The 17,643-nt window shown below is 42.0% G+C and overlaps 1 protein-coding gene across 1 annotated transcript in view; it reads left to right on the top strand.

Moving 5' to 3' along the window:
- The first annotated feature begins 14,466 nt into the window (after positions 1–14,466).
- Positions 14,467–17,643, top strand: part of LOC124594044 (proline-rich protein 2-like) — a 188,642-nt gene continuing 185,465 nt past the window's right edge. Inside the window, exon 1 of the mRNA XM_047132395.1 lies at positions 14,467–14,512. Coding sequence (XP_046988351.1) covers positions 14,467–14,512 — 46 coding nt within the window. The remainder of the gene's footprint in view (positions 14,513–17,643) is intronic.

Here is a 17,643-nt window from a genome sequence, read left to right as displayed (position 1 = left end):
CCTGAAATGTTCAGTTTATCGTTGTCTGTAACACGGCCTTTGAGAGTAATGATGGGAGTAGCACAACACCATGATATGGCTGCCCGCACCATCACACTTCCACCCCTTTGCTTAACCGCTGGAATCAAGCAATCAGGACTGTAGGATTCTTTTGGCGTTCTCCAGACGTAAACCTTGCCCGATGTTGGAAATAACGTAAACGTTGAATCGTCGGACCAAATGACTTGTTACCGCTGACGAGGCGTCCACGATTTATGCTCCTGACAACATGTTTTTTACGCTTCTTTGCGTTGGTTGTCGTCACTAATGGTTTTGGTGTAGCAACTCGCTTTATGCAGTTCTCGGCGGAGAGTGTCGATAGATATGGGGTCTCGAAAATGGTTATTCAGTTTTGCAGTCACTTGAGCCGCCGTAGTTTTGTTTTCTTTTGACACAATTCGTGTAAGCGTATGACGATATTTATCATTTAGTTTTGATTCGCACCCACTATCAGTTTACACGATGATGTCTTTCCATGTTTTGTGTAGGCTGTCACGACTGTTGAAACAGTTGTTCTTGAAACATTCAATAAGTTGCTTGTTTTGTTTACTGATGCTCCAGCTAATAGGGCCCCCTTTTGAACTGTTAGGTCTTTCATTGCACGTCGTCCTCGGCCTCTGAATGCCAATACGAAGTGTGCACTACTGGTAAACAACCTGCACTGATGCCTAGTTCGTACTGAACACGCACAATCCAGTGCCTTACCAGCGTTGTTGACCGTCAAACACAACCATCTCACTACCATCACTGTTTACATTATTTTACCTATCTCTTGTAAATGTATTATATCTGTTTCATTCATAGCTTAATTCTCTTCGGACTTCCTTACTCACTGACGTATTTTGTAGAGCGAGGTACGTTACCTGTGGTACGTGAAGTGCGACGACGTCAGTGTTAGGTGCCCGTTGTGATGCGCCGCCCGGACGCCGGCAGCCGGAACCGGAGCCACGGGCGGGCTCGGGGTCAGAGGTCAGGTCAGCGGAAAGCAAAGGCCAGCCGCTGCCGCTGCTGCTGCTGCAGCCCAAAGCCCGCCGAGGCCGGCCCACCCCGCGCCTTTGCGCAGAGCCGGGCCGCGTGCCATCCGCGGCGCGCTCCTACAGCACGTGCTGGGCTCTTAGCCGATTGTTAGTGTTGGCCTAGGGATTATGAAGCCTTACTGAGCAGGAAACTGTATCTTAGTCACTCTCAAACTGCAAAACAAGTCGTCGTCTCGTATTTCGGGGCCAACAGCATTCTTATATTTCTTCCTTTTGTATTCACTGACGGAACGAGGAAAACCAATTACACAGTTACACATAGATCAGAAAAAAAAACATTGTAAACAGAGAACTCTTAACCCTAGCATGCATATACAGGGCCGCCGAGGCGCTCGTATGTCTTCATTTTTAAAAAAATTCTGCAATTTTTTGTTTGATTTCAAACTGCTTTCCAGTACTCTTTGACTAACACTGTGACATTCCTCCTATCAAGTCTGAACGAGATACCTTTTTAAATTTTTTGTATAATTCAATACGTTTACCCATACACCGTGAATGCATAAGCATGGCTTCAGAAGCTCTCACACATTTATAAATGTTCTTCAGCCTATATTGTCTTCAACATTTATTTGGGAGCAGTTATTAATTCAGCCGTAACTGCACTGGTGTTTCCAGTAACAGGAGTGCTAACAGCAGCAGTAGCTGTAGTAGTAGTAGCATAACTAAAAATTAATACACACTACTTTCGCATATTGGCGATGTCGGTGTGTTATTGATCTTCTTGCTATCAAATTTTTTAATATTGCATAGTATTGTTATACTGTGCTGCTCTTGTCAGCCTCATTGTTACTATAGTTTGTTTGTTGCTGCAAGGCCCATATTGTTACGAGTATGATTCGTTTAGTGCTGCACGAGCTGCTGTTCCAGAGACACGCCTTTTGCTATGGCTTCGACACGCAAAGCAAGAGAGTCAGTACGTGCAAATGCTGCTAATTTTGAAAGTGTTGTGGCTCAGTGGTTTGAAGAAGATGATTCTTGCGAGAAAGGAAATATTTTTGAAGATGCAAGTAGTGAAGAATCAGCCAATGAACCTGCAGATGTGAATATTGAGGCAGATGACAGTCCTTCCGATAACATTACTTCATCAGAGTCTGAAAACGAAGAACCACCACAAAAAGGTATAGAAGACCACACATACTTTAGTCGAAACGGAACGATCTGGAAATTAGATCCTCCTGCAACTTTTCGTACGTCTGTCCATAATGTCGTAAAGAAGGCACCTGGTCCAGCCCGTGGTTTGAAAAGTTGTAAACCTAGGGATGCATGGGACTATTTCATCTCCAAGGAAATACTAGAGGAAATCATCAACTGCACAAATATTGAAGGCAGAAAAGTGGCTGCTTTACGGGGTAAAACGTGGAAAAATGTTTCGCTTCCTGAAATGGAGGGTTTTCTTGGTATTTTACTGCTTTCTGGTGTTGAGAACAGTTGGGATGTTCCTATTAGATAATTATTCTTGGATGAAAAGGCAAATTCTACATATAAGGCCACCATGTCAGTAATTAGATTCGAGGATATAAGGAGAATGATTAGGTTTGATGACAGGCGTACCCGTGAAGCTCGGTCTCCAGAAGATGACAAACTTGCAGCTGTTCACTACGTAAGCGAACTATTTCTTGACAAGTGTAGAAATAGAACGATTTCCAATGATTCGCTCACAGTTGACGAACAGCTAGTCCCATTCCGTGGAAGATGCAGCTTCATCCAGTATATGCCCTCTAAACCAGCCAAGTATGGCATAAAAATATTTCGGTTATCTGATGCTACATCTGCAAATGCTTTAGACGGAATTGTTTGCACGGGAAGGAAGTCCCATGAACCTATTCAGAAAAATCTTGGATTGAATGTGGTGAAAGATCTTGATAAAAGCATTGAAGGATCATCAAAAAATATTACTGTTGGCAACTTCTTTAGTAGTGTGCAACTAGCTGAAGAGATGCTTCAGAAGCAAATTACAGTGGTGGGGACAATCAAACAAAATAAACCAGAAATTCCTAATAAGATGAAACCATCTGCCTCAAGAGCGATTCATTCCTCTTTGTTTGCATTTAGAGGTGCCATTACAATGGTGCGTTATGTTCCCAAAAAGAAAAAGTCTGTAGTTCTCATTAGCACAATGCATCACGACAGAAACATTGATGAAAGTCATGCAAAAAAGAAACCAGATATAATAAAGTTCTATAACTCTACAAAGGATGGAGTAGATCAAATGGACCAGAAAATTCGTTATTACACTTTCAAGAGACAAACAAGAAGATGGCCATTTGCATTATGGATGAATATGATGAACATCGCAGCAATGAACAGTGAAATTTTATTCTCCGCCCAACATCTGACATACCATAGTGAAAGAAATGATAAAAGGCGTTTGTTCCTAAGAGATTTAGCAGAGGAAATGGTAAGACCACTAATGGAACTTCGTATTTAGCTGCCTAATCTTCCAAAGAAAATCGTTGATGCCATGCAAAGATGTTGTGTTCAAAAAGATGTCATATTGCCGAACCAACTACCTGTCTCAGGAAAAAGAAGAAGATGCAATTATTGTCCATATAACAAACACAGGAAAAGTGCTATGACATGCATTAAGTGTAAAACTAACATTTGTAAGGAAAATAGTGGCGTTCTTTGTGCTTCTTGTTTGTCACATGTTGAAAACAAAGAAAAATGCAATTTTATATCCACAATCAATAATAACTTTTGTCAAAATATTGCCTATATACATAATATTGTGAATAAAGAGCATGTTTTAGTAGAAGAAATTGGTTGTAATAAATGTTATAAAATGTAAACTGCAACTTATAAGTGAATTAATAAAATTATTTGTATATGTTGTATGTAAATGGATGTAACTAATAAAAATTCATTCTTAGAGTTTTTTAAAAAAAATTAATAAAATGTTAATCAGGCCCACCAGATCCTGTTAGTGTATCTTAGGAATCTTTCAATATGACAATAAATTAGACAGAAATAAATATAACTCCAAAGAATGATTATATGAAAAGAGGAAAACTTTAAATTAGGGCAGGGCCTTCGAGGCCCTGCATATGAATTCATGTGTGTTTTCGGCACTATGCATCCTAGGGTTAAACACAATTTACTTCCTTCAATGATTATTTTCTTCATTGCTTAGTGACACTACCTTAGATGCCAGAGGCGTTCAATAAGAATGCCACCCACTTTTTTCTCAGCTAGTTTCGACTAAATGAATGCGGAATTTGTTGTGCTCATTATAGAATATTCCCTCTTCAGTCCTTACAGCGTCAAGAAATTCCGATTTGTGACGGTGCTATACGAAGCCTTCAAAATGACATCTGTAACGGAGGTGAGACCCAGGCAAGGAGCTGTCAGTGACTTTTTTCTGGCGGAAAACTATAGCATTGCAGATATTCATAGGCACTTGCAGAATATCTACGGAGAACGTGGCAGTCAACAAAAGCACGGCGAAGCGTCGGTCTAAGCGACTGTCATAATCGCATCAAGGTCGCGTAAACCTGTCCGATCTCTCTCGTGCCAGCCGTCCGCAAATAGCTGTGACTCCTGTAATGTTGGAAAGTGCTGACACTCTCATTCGAGGTGATCGACGGAACTGAGTCAAGCACGTTGCTCCTCGACTGGACGTCTTTGTTGGTAGTGCTGATTCACTCGTCCATCAGTTACGTACAACAGATGTGTGCCCGCTGGCTTCCTTATGGTCTAACACAAGTCTATGAAGAGCAACGGACCATCTGTGCGCAACTGCTTACACATTACAACGCTGACAGTCACAGTCTTTTGTTGAACATCGTCACAGGGTATGAAACAATGGTTCACACCTTCGAACCGGAAACGAAACGGGAATCCGTGGAGTGGCGCTAGACCACCTCTCCTCCGAAGAAAGATTTCAAAGCCACACCCTTAACTGGTAAAGTCATGGTAGTGGTCTTATGGGACGCTGAAGGGTTATTCTAACTGATGACCTACCTCAACACTCAACGATCAATTCTGAAATGTACTGTGCTGCCTTCAGGAATCTGAAGAAATGATTTCAGCGTATTGGTTGCCACAAAAATCCAAACGAACATTTCCCTCTCCACGACGGCTCAAGGCCTCACTCAAGTCTGTGCACCTGATAGGAGCTCAGAATACTTCACTGTACTGTTTTTCCTCATCCGTTCTACAGCTCGAATCTCGTAACTTCCATCTGTCTGGAACAATGAAGTATGCACTCCACGGTAAGCAGTATGTGGATGATAGGGAGTTTATTAATACAATAAGACGTTGGCTTCGTGGTCGACTAGTAGAGTGGCAGATAGGCCCTCCTCCGTCCTTCCGTACCGCCCCCCTCCACCCTCCCCCCCCCCCCCCCCCCCCCGCCCCATCATCAGTAAGGAGGGCTAAGGGCGCACTACTGAACGGAGACTGTGTTGGCAAAAAGAATTTTTTCGCCAAACGACTGGAGAATAAGGTGGTGTATTGGAATCCTGAATAACAACAACGTTTTCAGGTAAAAAAGGTGTTGCTTTACTTATTGAACGCCTCTCGTAAAATATGTCGTTGTTGTTGTTGTGGTCTTCAGTCCTGAGACTGGTTTGATGCAGCTCTCCATGCTAATCTATCCTGTGCAAGCTCCTTCATCTCCCAGTACCTACTCAACCTGCTTAGTGTATTCATCTCTTGGTCTCCCTCTACGATTTTTACCCTCCACGGTGCCCTCCAATGCAAAATTTGTGATCCCTTGATGCCTCAACACATGTCCTACCAACCGATTCCTTCTTCTAGTCAAGCTGGGCCACAAACTTCTCTTCTCCCCAATCCTATTCAATACCTCCTCATTAGTTACGTGATCTACCCACCTAATCTTCAACATTCTTCTGTAGCACCACATTTCGAAAGCTTCTATTCTCTTCTTGTCCAAACTATTTATTGTCCATGTTTCACTTCCATACATGGCTACACTCCATACAAATACTTTCAGAAACGACTTACTGACACTTAATTAAATCTATGCTCGATGTTAACAAATTTCTCTTCTCCAGGAACGCATCCTCGCCATTGCCAGTCTACATTTTATATCCTCTCTACTTCGACCATCATCAGTTATTATGCTCCCCAAATAGTGACTTATTTCCTAATCTAATTCCCTCAGCATCACGTGACTTAATTCGACATCATTCCATTATCCTCATTTTACTTTTGTTGATGTTCATCTTTTATCCTCCTTTCAAGATACTGTCCATTCCGTTCAACTGCTCTTCCAAGTCCTTTGCTGTCTCTGACACAATTACAATGTCATTGGCGAACCTCAAAGTTTTTATTTCTTCTCCCTGGATTTTAATACCTACTCCGAATTTTTCTTTTGTTTCCTTTACTGCTTACTGAATATACAGATTGAATAACATTGGGGATAGGCTATAACCCTGTCTCACTCCCTTCCCAACCACTGCTTCCCTTTCATGCCGCTCGACTCTTAGAACTGCCATCTGGTTTCTGTACAAATTGTAAATAGCCTTTCGCTCCCTGTATTTTACCCCTGCCACCTTCAGAATTTGAAAGAAAGTATTCCAGTCAACATTGTCAAAAGCTTTGTCTAAGTCTACAAATGCTAGAAACGTAGGTTTGCCTTTCCTTAATCTTTCTTCTAAGATAAGTCGTAAGGTCAGTATTGCCTCACGTGTTCCAACATTTCTACGGAATCCAACCTGATCTTTCCCGAGGTCGGCTTCTACCTGTTTTTCCATTCGTCTGTCAAATAATTCGCGTTAGTATTTTGCAGCTGTGGCTTATTAAAATGATAGTTCGGTAATTTTCACATCTGTCAACACCTTGCGTTCTTTGGGAATGGAATTATTATACTCTTCTTGAAGTCTGAGGGTATTTCGCCTGTCTCATACATCTTGGTCACCAGATGGTAGAGTTTTGTCAGGACTGGCTCTCCCAAGGCCGTCAGTATTTCTAATGGAATGTTTGTCTTGTTTCGACTCAGGTCTTTCAGTGCTCTGTCTATCCGATCTCCCATTTCATCTCTATCCTTTTCCATTTCCATAATATTGTCCTCAAGTGCATTGCCCTTATATAGGCCCTCTATATACTCTCTCTACCTTTCTGCTTTCCCCTCTTTGCTTAGAACTGGGTTTCCATCTGAGCTCTTGCTATTGATGCAAATGGCTCTCTTTTCTCCAAAGGTCTCTTTAATTTTCCTGTAGGCTGTATCTGTCTTACTCCTAGTGAGATAAGCCTCTACATTCTTACATTTGTCCTCTAGCCATGCCTGCTTAGCCATTTTGCACTTCCTGTCGATCTCATTTTTGAGACGTTTGTATTCCTTTTCGCCTGCTTCATTTACTGCATTTTTATATTTTCTCCTTTCATCAATTAAATTCAATATTTCTTCTGTTACCCAAGGATTTCCACTAGCCCTCGTCTTTTTACCTACTATGTCCTCTGCTGCCTTCACTACTTCATCCCTCAGAGCTCCCCATTCTTCGTCTACTGTATTTCTTTCCCCCTTTCCTGTCAATTGTTCCCTTATGATGTCCCTGAAACTCTGTACAACCTCTGGTTTAGTCAGTTTATCCAGGTCCCATCTCCTCAAATTTCCACCTTTTTGCAATTTCTTCAGTTTTAATCTACAGTTCATAACCAATAAATTGTGGTCAGAGTCCACATCTGCCCCTGGAAATGTCTTACAATTTAAAATCTGGTTCCTGAATCTCTGTCTTACCATTATATAATCTATCTGATACCTTTTAGTATCTCCAGGATTCTTCCATGTATACAACCTTCTTTTATGATTCTTGAACCAAGTGTTAGCTACTATTAAGTTATGCTCTGTGCAAATTCTACCAGACGGCTTCCTATTTCATTTATTAGCCCCAATCCATATTCACCTACTATGTCTCCTTCTCTCCCTTTTCCTACTGTCGAATTCCAGTCACCCATGACTATTAAATTTTCATCTCCCTTCACTACCTGAATAATTTCTTTAATTTCACCATACATTTCTTCTATTTCTTCGTCATCTGCAGAGCTAGTTGGCATATAAACTTGTACTACTGTAGTAGGCTTGGGCTTCGTGTCTATCTTGGCCATTATAATACGTTCACTGTGCTGTTTGTAGTAGCTTACCCGCACTCCTATTTTTTTATTCATTATTAAACCTACTCCTGTATTACCCCTATTTAATTTTGTATTTATAACCCTGTATTCACCTGACCAGAAGTCTTGTTCCTCCTGCAACCGAACTTCACTAATTCCCACTATATCTAACTTTAACCTATCCATTTCCCTTTTTAAACTTTCTAACCTGCCTGCCCTATTAAGGGATCTGACATTCCACCCTCCGATCCGTAGAATGCCAGTTTTCTTTCTCCTGATAACGACGTCCTCCTGAGTAGTCCCCGCCCGGATATCCGAATGGGGGACTATTTTACCTCCAGAATACTTTACCCAAGAGGACGCCATCATCATTTAACCATACAGTAAAGCTGCATGCCCTCGGGAAAAATTACGGCTGTAGTTTCCCCTTGCTTTCAGCCGTTCGCAGTACCACAACAGCAAGGCCGTTTTGGTTAGTGTTACAAGGCCACATCAGTCAATCATCCAGACTGTTGCCCCTGCAACTACTGAAAAGGCTGCTGCCCCTCTTCAGGAACCACACGTTTGTCTGGCCTCTCAACAGATACCCCTTCGTTGTGGTTACACCTACGGTACGGCTATCTGTATCGTTAAGGCATGCAAGCCTCCCTACCAACGGCAAGGTCCATGGTTCATGGGGGGAGGTAAAATATGTCAAGAGAACTAAATTATGTATTACACATTTACAATGTAATTGATAAGTTAATGTTCCTCTTACGGGCTCAAATGACAATTTAGTCAAGGATGGAACTTCCTGGCAGATTAAAACTGCTGGTCGGACCAAGACAAAAACCTGGAACGTTTGCATTTCACAGCTAATGCTCTAACAATTGACCTAGCCAAGTAAGAAAAAAAAAAATGGTTCAAATGGCTCTGAGCACTATGGGACGTAACTGCTGTGGTCATCAGTCCCATAGAACTTAGAACTACTTAAACCTAACTAACCTAAAGACATCACACACATCCATGCCCGAGGCAGGATTCGAACCTGCGACCGTAGCGGTCCCGCGCTTCCAGACTGAAGCGCCTAGAACCGCTCGACCACTCGGCCGGCGCCAAGTAAGACCCACAACACGTCCTCACAACGTTCCTTCCACCAGTACCTCGTCTCCTACCTTCCAAACTTCAGAGAAGTCACCAAGGATGTGAAAAAATTAGAGAAGATTAATGTCCTCTCTTTACACATAATTAAATGCTCACCTCTAATTTGAAATGTATACACTCTGAAGCACGTGCGATTTATTTTGATCGATATTTATTTACCGTATGACGACACTAGAAAACTACTTACAACAAATAAACCACCTGCCATTACTGTGAATGACTACAGTATTTCTTTTCAATTGCAACGTAAAATATGTCACAGAATTATTTGCCCTAAAGTGACCAGTTTAGCGTCAGTTTTAATTTTGAAAATCTTGTCAACTAACAAGGGACCATAGCCGTTATTAACTGCAATAGTTTCTATTATATTCATCTCTTCATTCAGCTTGTCAGGTGACGAAGGTACAGAAACTGCACGGTGAATGGCTGAATGGAAAAATACTTTTTTATGGAAATGAGGATGCACTGAACTAGTGGGCAGAATTTGATCTGTATTAGTAGCATTTCGAAAAATACCGAAAGAAAGCCTGTCGTTGTCAGTAGCGATACTGAGGTCCAAGTAATGAAGCTGACGATCGTTATTTTCTAATTCACAAGGGAAGGTGATTTTTTTCATGAAGACAATTAAAAAAATTCAAACAAATTCTGAATTCCTTCCCAGGAACCACTGTATGTGGTCATTATGTTGTATACGTACCGAAAATATGACAAAATACCAGATCAGCTGCTGAAAAATGATTGAAGAATTTCTCTTCCAGCGAATGAACGAAAATGTCGGCCAAGATGCCTGCCAGTGAGTTACCAACCGTCAGGCCGTTAGTCTGATGGCATAGTTTGCCACTGAAAACAAAATACTTGTATTTATCCACTATTCTTAACAAAGGAATTAGGTCAGTGATTTGCTCATCAAAAATATCTTTTTTAATAGTACATAGATTTTATTAAAAGATAACAGTGGTTTTTTGAACAGGTATGTCAGGACAAAGGTTCGTAATGTCTAATGAAAACAATGTAGTTTCTTGATAAAACTGCAGGTCTTTGATTTTACTGACTAGATGTTGACTATTGACGACAGAATAATTATTTCGAAAAACAGAGGATTGTTTTATTTTATCGTGAAGAAACCTTGCTAACTCATGATACGCGCTGTTCATACAGTACACACTCGCACGTATCGGATGATGATTTTTATGTACTTTAAACTGAGAACGCAATTATGGGGCCTGCGGATCCATATTAATAAGCTGTTTTCTATGAAACAGTATAAGCAAATGCGTAGCGCTGTTAATCGCAAGTCTAATTTGTTTTTTTATCATGGGGGTCGTATCTTCGTCTAGCTCCGAAACATTATTCTCCTTAAAGAACTCTTTAAAAATTGAAATGTTTTTGTAACTTTTACAGGCCGCCTTCAAGGATTTCAGCCTGATTGTTCAGTGACAAAACGATTCAAGTTTCATTTGTTTTCTTAACTATTATCTTAATAGAGAAAGACCTATCTACGTCAATATCAAAATCGGATCACATTAATTTCTACATCTTTCAGAGAAAGAATTTTATTAAACTTTGACCGTCGACAGTCGCTGAACAACGACGGCCGACAACCAAAACGTATTGGCCTGAGGCATAACCATTTACGAGTATAAACGACACTGGGAATAGCTTCCACTGATAGTTTTCATCGTTTCAAATCACTAAGGCATTTTTATAATAGATACAGATGCCAGTTGTCAGTAGAATGGCAGAGACGCGCGATCTATGTGAGATTGACAGAGGGCGGAGCCTCGGCACGAACATTTCAGAAACTTCACGACTTGTAAGGTGTTCAAGGAGGGCTGTGGTGACTGTCTTCAATATGTGGCGAAACTAAAGTGAAACCACGTCCAGACGCCATGGGGTTGGGCGGCCACCCCTCATTAAAAATGTCGCGCGCCGTAGGCTATGGAGACTGGTAAAACACGACAGGCAGCGAACTGCGGCGGAACTAGCATCAGATTTTAATGCTGGGAAGAGTACAAGTGTATCTGAACACACAGTGCACCGAACATTCATAATGATGGATTTCCACAGCCGATGAGCATGTGCCAATGTTAACACCAAAGCATCAGTAGAGACGACATAAATGGCCATGTGACCAGTGGCACTGGACGTTGGCACAGTAGCAGAGCGTAGCATGGTCTAATGAATCCCGATACCTTCTTCATCATGGCGATAGGAGAGCAACAGCTCTTTGATGCCTTTATTGCGGGACGGAGACGAGCTGGCGGCGGCTCTATCATGCTCTGGTGAACTTTCACGTGGGCATCCATGGGTGCAGTGGAGCTCGTGCATGGTACCATAACCGCCAAGGAATATCGTACACTGGTTGCTGACCGCGCACACGTCTTCATGATGCTCATATTCCCTGGAGGCAGCAAGATAAATCGCCATGTCACAAGGCTAGAAGTGTGCGGAGTAATGCGAGGAAAACAATGACGAGTTCGAAATGATGTGCTGGCCCTCCAACTCGCTAGATCTGAACCCTATCGAACACATCTGAAGTAGGTTGGCAAAGCGATCACCACCCCATAGTACCGTTATCCAAGATGGCTGCCGTGACGTCAGCCGATGGCGCGAGTACCATTATCCAAGATATCGGCTTTTGGCGGGAAACTTCCACCCCCCCCCCCCCCTTGCCACGGCCCCTGGGGCGGGAAGTTTGAATTTTGGACGGAACATAGGTCAATTGGGCTATCTCTATTAAAATAACAAAATGGTGGAAAAAAGGGCACTTGGGTTACCTCTAATTACCTAAGAAAATGGTGGGAAACGAAGGGCAGTTGGGCTACTTCCACTAACCTGTCACCCGACTGCCACGTCTTCCCAGGAACTGGGGGGAAAGAGGACTTGGCCAGTGATGGTCATAAGTGTTTATTTTCAGTCTCTATTCAAACAATTAGAGGCATTACCACCTTCAGGTATGTTCGCCATGGAGTCCTTGTGCGTCAAACTCTTGGAAAATGGGCGGGAATTTCTAATTTTTCTCTAATAGCTTACTCCTGCAGCTGAGGGGTGTTAGTATGGTGTTGCCCCCACTAGAGGCTGCTCATGATGTCATTCAATTCGAATACATTGTAATATGTTTAAATTTCTTTGAATATGACAAAATTTGCTTACATTTGTACTAATTTGTTTTCAATTTATTATCTACCTACAGCAGTAGCAGCCTAGTTGGTGTTACCGCCATAAGAGGCTGAGATATCAGTGCTTGTTGAGCTGTCGGTGTTCAATTAGCGAGATGTTGGTGCCAGACAGGGTGGGTTTTAATAGCTGTATTACATGCACTCATTCAGCCGAGGAGTGCATCCACAGTTCACTGCAAGCAGAATCAAAGTGAGCATTAATACTTGAACATATGAAGAGGAAGAATATGGTTCTGTAAATAAATGCTTTGCATTAAAGATGCATTACACAACATACGCAAACATCTCTCTCTGCTGGTACTGTCAGTCACTACTGAATCACGCATATAAGCTCCCACCCCACGAGAGACAAGTGCCTCCGATCCAGCTTGCTGAGAAGCTGTGCTAGAGGGTCCCGCATCATACTGGCCTCCATTGAGCAACGCATAAGAGACATTTCAGCATCAGTGCAAGAGCAGATGGCTAACCGCCCTGGTGTGCATGTTGTGGACGAGAATATATCAACCTTCAGTGCACCGTCGCCTTTAGTATTCGCCTCATGCTGGGGTGTGGGTGTTGTGGATGAGAAGATATCAACCTCCAGTGCACCGTCGCCTTTACTATTCGCCTCATGCTACGTGTTAACAGTTATCAGTTCAAAACGTCTTCATCTACGAATTGAAGTTTCATAATATGGTAGCTTGTCAACTGTGTCAGCGCTCGAAAATGTGTCTAAAAATATTAAAGTTCGTTTTTCAGACTACTAATGGGACAAACTCTGTTGCACAAAAACATAAATCAAGAAGCATATGACTATGTTCCATCACACTCCCACCAGGACATCTACTGCAGCTGTATAACAGTGGGTATATTATCAATGTATGATGATTCGACGCTGAAAGTTTAAAGTGCCAATGGTTAGAGTATTTACATGCAACACTTGTTCGTTGATACCATTTTCAGTCTAGACTCAGTGATAACTACTATGATTGAGAGAGTCTAAATAGATGGCTCCCGTATGTCCAAGATGTATACAGTGATATCATTAATTAACTTCACACATGCAACAATCACGTAAAAGAAATAGGTGATTGTTTTAGTACTTGTATAAGTGCAGTGCTGAAGTCTTGTGGTATTCACCAAATGGGTGAGGATAATGTTGAACTCAAATTGCGAGATATACGTGCAGAATTTGAGGAATATAAGAATCAGCTATTTTCCAAATAGTCTACTCCTGTTCCACAGATTAAAACAAAGAAGCAAGTGACTTTTTCGAAGTTGATGATAATGGTATCTATAACTATAGATCGTGAATAAATGAATATATTAATAACCTCAACTTTAGGTTATTCTTCTAGACAAAATGATCGTACATATAAATGTATCGCACGTTTACGGACGTAACTGCACGTTTATGCACGTAAATGCACGTTTATGCTCGCATTTTGAGACAAAATGATCCTACATAAAGACCAATTGCGCACCAGTACCTAACACAAAGGTATCATGGCAGGCTGCGTGAAACACCCTCGTCACAAGGACTTTGTTGTAAGTGACTGACCTTGCGATGATGATCCAGATCGCAATACCACTCGAAACTTACGAGAATATCGATTCTAATTACGTAATTAATCACAAAAATCGAACCTAATTACACAACTTAATGCATAGTGCTTTTCACAAGAACAGTAATACTCTGCAAAAACTGATGATACCATACAATTGGTGTTATCCTGCTGGGAAAAAGATTGTACCAATCGAAACCAGCAACAGAAACACCTACAAGCTAGGGAGAAAAAGGCTGGGGTGTAAGGTGCAATCTTTGTTCTTTTTGGTGGGAAATACTTTCAATTAACTAGATGGTGGTGTTGGTCAAAGATGAGTTTAAAAAAAGTGTATTACCTGGAAGCATATAGCATCTATCCCTATTTGACGTCAGAGCTCACATGCCTACTAAAAATCACTCTACAGCCAAGCTAAGCGAAGCCAATACACGCTATCACAGCTCAGCCGAAATGCCTCGCCGCGCCCAGCCGAAATGCCCTGCTGGCCAGCGCCAAGGTGAAAGGCCCGCGAACCGTGCCGCCGCCTGCATCGATACGATCGCGCTTCGCCAATACAATAGCAGGTATAGAGATAAAAGGACGGCTTTCACCCAAATACATCTTGTTCGTCTAAAAGTATAGTGACGCATGCGGCCCTTATGGCTACGAGGTGCCACTGTCACAGACTCCCCAACGCCTCTGGTTCTGGTTCGTTGACGTCACGTAGGACGCTCGAGCAGGGAGCCGACGAGAGCCACAGTACAGTGAACTACTCACCTGCCGGTCTGCGCTCGATTATTTATTTAACATCAATTTGACTCCTTTAATAAATCAACAATTTAAAAAAACATTCCTGACCATAATAAATGTCCTCTTTCCACGAAAATAGACAAAGTCCAGTTTGATTTAATTTTATGAGCAAAATCGGTACAGGTTTTTCACGTTTGACTGAGAAACATATCACGTCTGGGAAGACATTTGCGTGGATACTCGAAAAAGAAAACAGACGAAACCGATATTTCCACTCGCGAATACCGATGTCGGTGATGTAGCAGATTCCTAATCACTCCCTATAATTTACAAAGTCAAATGAGGTGTTTCTCATATCTAGACAACCAACAAACCTGTCTTCCACCTGCTAGATGCACACACCAGAATCGATCCTCTCTCATCTAAATAAGGAAGCCAAATTCGAAGGAGGAGTCAACGCAACAATTTGCATTCGAGGGAATAATGGCCCAGCGCAAACACATATCCATACTGAATCTTGTCAATTTTCTACTTGATCACGAATGCTGTCCAACACATACTAAGTTTTAATTCACTATTCGACCGTATAGAGGACTACACGGTTCAGTCAACTACACTCCCGCGTTGCAACAGTCCTCTCCATTCGGACGGTCCCTGCCGTTAGCGGGAAACCCGAATCATCCCCACCACGCATAGACAGAATCATCCTACGAAATCGGGCAATTATATATTTTATTGCTATACTTACAATAAATGTTACGATTGCTGTTTCTGTTGAATGACATTCGACAATGAGCGAAGTATCGGAAGTACATCCTGCTGATGGCTGTGGCTCTGGAAATAGAAATATTTGTACCATTCTTATAACTTGACATACAATTCCCTTCGCCATCACAGTATTTCACGTGAAATCCATACCTTCCTTACGACTGGACATAGTCAGTTCCTTTGCAGATGTCTGAACACAAACACATACTTTATTAGCCTGTTACTCAAGGCGAACCTGTCACACATCCCCTACTACTAAGTATAATACTTCGTCAATTACTGATTGCTGGCGATAAGAAATAATATTGACCGAAAATCAACCATGGGTGGACATGTCTAATAAGTTTTCTTGCGAGTGGTACCACTGTGTCCTAGAAAGAGAGGCGTAATCGTCTTATAATCAGCGAGATGTTAAAAAAACACAACCATATTACCATCACAAGCGGTACTGGTTCTACAGGTGCATACAAGTATCCATGTATGACATTACCTCTGATTGAGATGGTTTTTTGTCCTGACAAATACCGTAACACTGAATACAGCCGGTGATCCCTGGAGTATATTGGATCACACCTCAGTGCGCTTACAAGTCGCCTACAGTGCAAGCCTGTAATAAAATTACCGAATTTAAAACGTCATTCGGCTAAGGAACGTTGTATGCAACCGGTATTTTCAACTCCTTCAAGCCACCGCTGCTAGCTGTTACGTCAGTATTTGTAACGTATTTTGTCTCGGTGCCATGTCAAAGGTTTGGTGATATATTTACTGATTGAGAAGGATCGCAAACGGAAGATTGTGTGCTGATTGAGATCGCAAGAAATGTACACTAGCTTTTCAGATCTCCAGTGCTACGCTATCAGCTAGAAATGATGTCTGGGATTTGGAATCAGGTCCCCCATTCCAGCAGATAACTGCGTACGATCCTGTGGAGAATTCCTTTATTGATTACAGCCACTAGTGAATCATATTTCTGGCACTCTCATATCTCGAAACGAGCAACCTTTCTCGAAACTATCTGCTACTGTAAAATTTCCAACCTCGTTTCAGGTAGCCCCCATGCATCTTGCAACTGCTGCCATTTCTCCAGCTTTACGTATGTGATCGTTCCAATTTAAGTCTGAACTGAGTAGAAGTCAGGGGAAAATATATCTACCACCTTCTGCAACCCACGTAGAAACAGGCTAAGCTGCGTTACTACGACAGGACTGTGTTTTGACCACTCGATGGAAACGGGAACTGCGAGAAGGACAAGGATTTTTGCTACTACACTGTGTCCCCAAACTACATGCAAGTACTACACATCAGCGTCCATTCACATCTATTTTCTCAACATGCTATCTTCGTTATTCTGTACCATCAAAAAGAGAAAATTTACTAACTATAAAAGCTCCACTAACTTTATACGACGGAGGAATCGATCAGATTTGTACCGCATCTCTCCTCCCACATATCGAAAGCAAATATCGCATGTGTGCAGGCATCGAGCACATCTCACGAACTTATTAAACATACAGGTATTGATCAGCTGCGCAGACTAGTTTAAAGTTTCATCACCTGTACTGTTGGAGGATGATGGTGTCCCGTGGACTATACTGTAAGTCGCAAGAGATACGCCCTGTGACCTTGTCTCGTATCTTGAAAAAAAATTTTTTTTCTGTTCCAACACGCTTTGTACACTGCCAAACATTTTGTTTTTCCGCCACGACTTCGAGGTCTGTGTCACGTTGTAAACTGACATTAACACGTTCTGATCCACGGCCTCTTGCAGGAAACTAGACGTCGCACAGAGTAATTCCTGTGGTTACTGCTGTTCCGATAACACACCATACACACACTGGATGATTTCAAAATTCAGATACAGCGTAATGAAACTGGAAGAGTTTTGCGGCGTTGGGGCAGGTTTCCAAAGTACATTCCGAACCTGATTCACGAGATCTACATTTAATCTCATCTGTCACAGTGACGGAATAGCTGATGGCTCTGCATTCAGTTTCGACTGATTCCTCATATTGCAGCCATGTACGCGATCACTGTTTCAGCGCTAGCCATCCTCTGAAAGTGTCACCCCTCCACAATACTCTTTATCCAGCACAAACAAGCATTGTCAGTCAGTCATTATGCGGTAACCAA

The sequence above is a fragment of the Schistocerca americana genome, chromosome 2, assembly GCF_021461395.2.
Source record: "Schistocerca americana isolate TAMUIC-IGC-003095 chromosome 2, iqSchAmer2.1, whole genome shotgun sequence".
Classification (NCBI taxonomy): Eukaryota; Metazoa; Arthropoda; class Insecta; order Orthoptera; family Acrididae; genus Schistocerca; species Schistocerca americana.
This window is presented reverse-complemented; position numbering and strand designations above follow the sequence as displayed.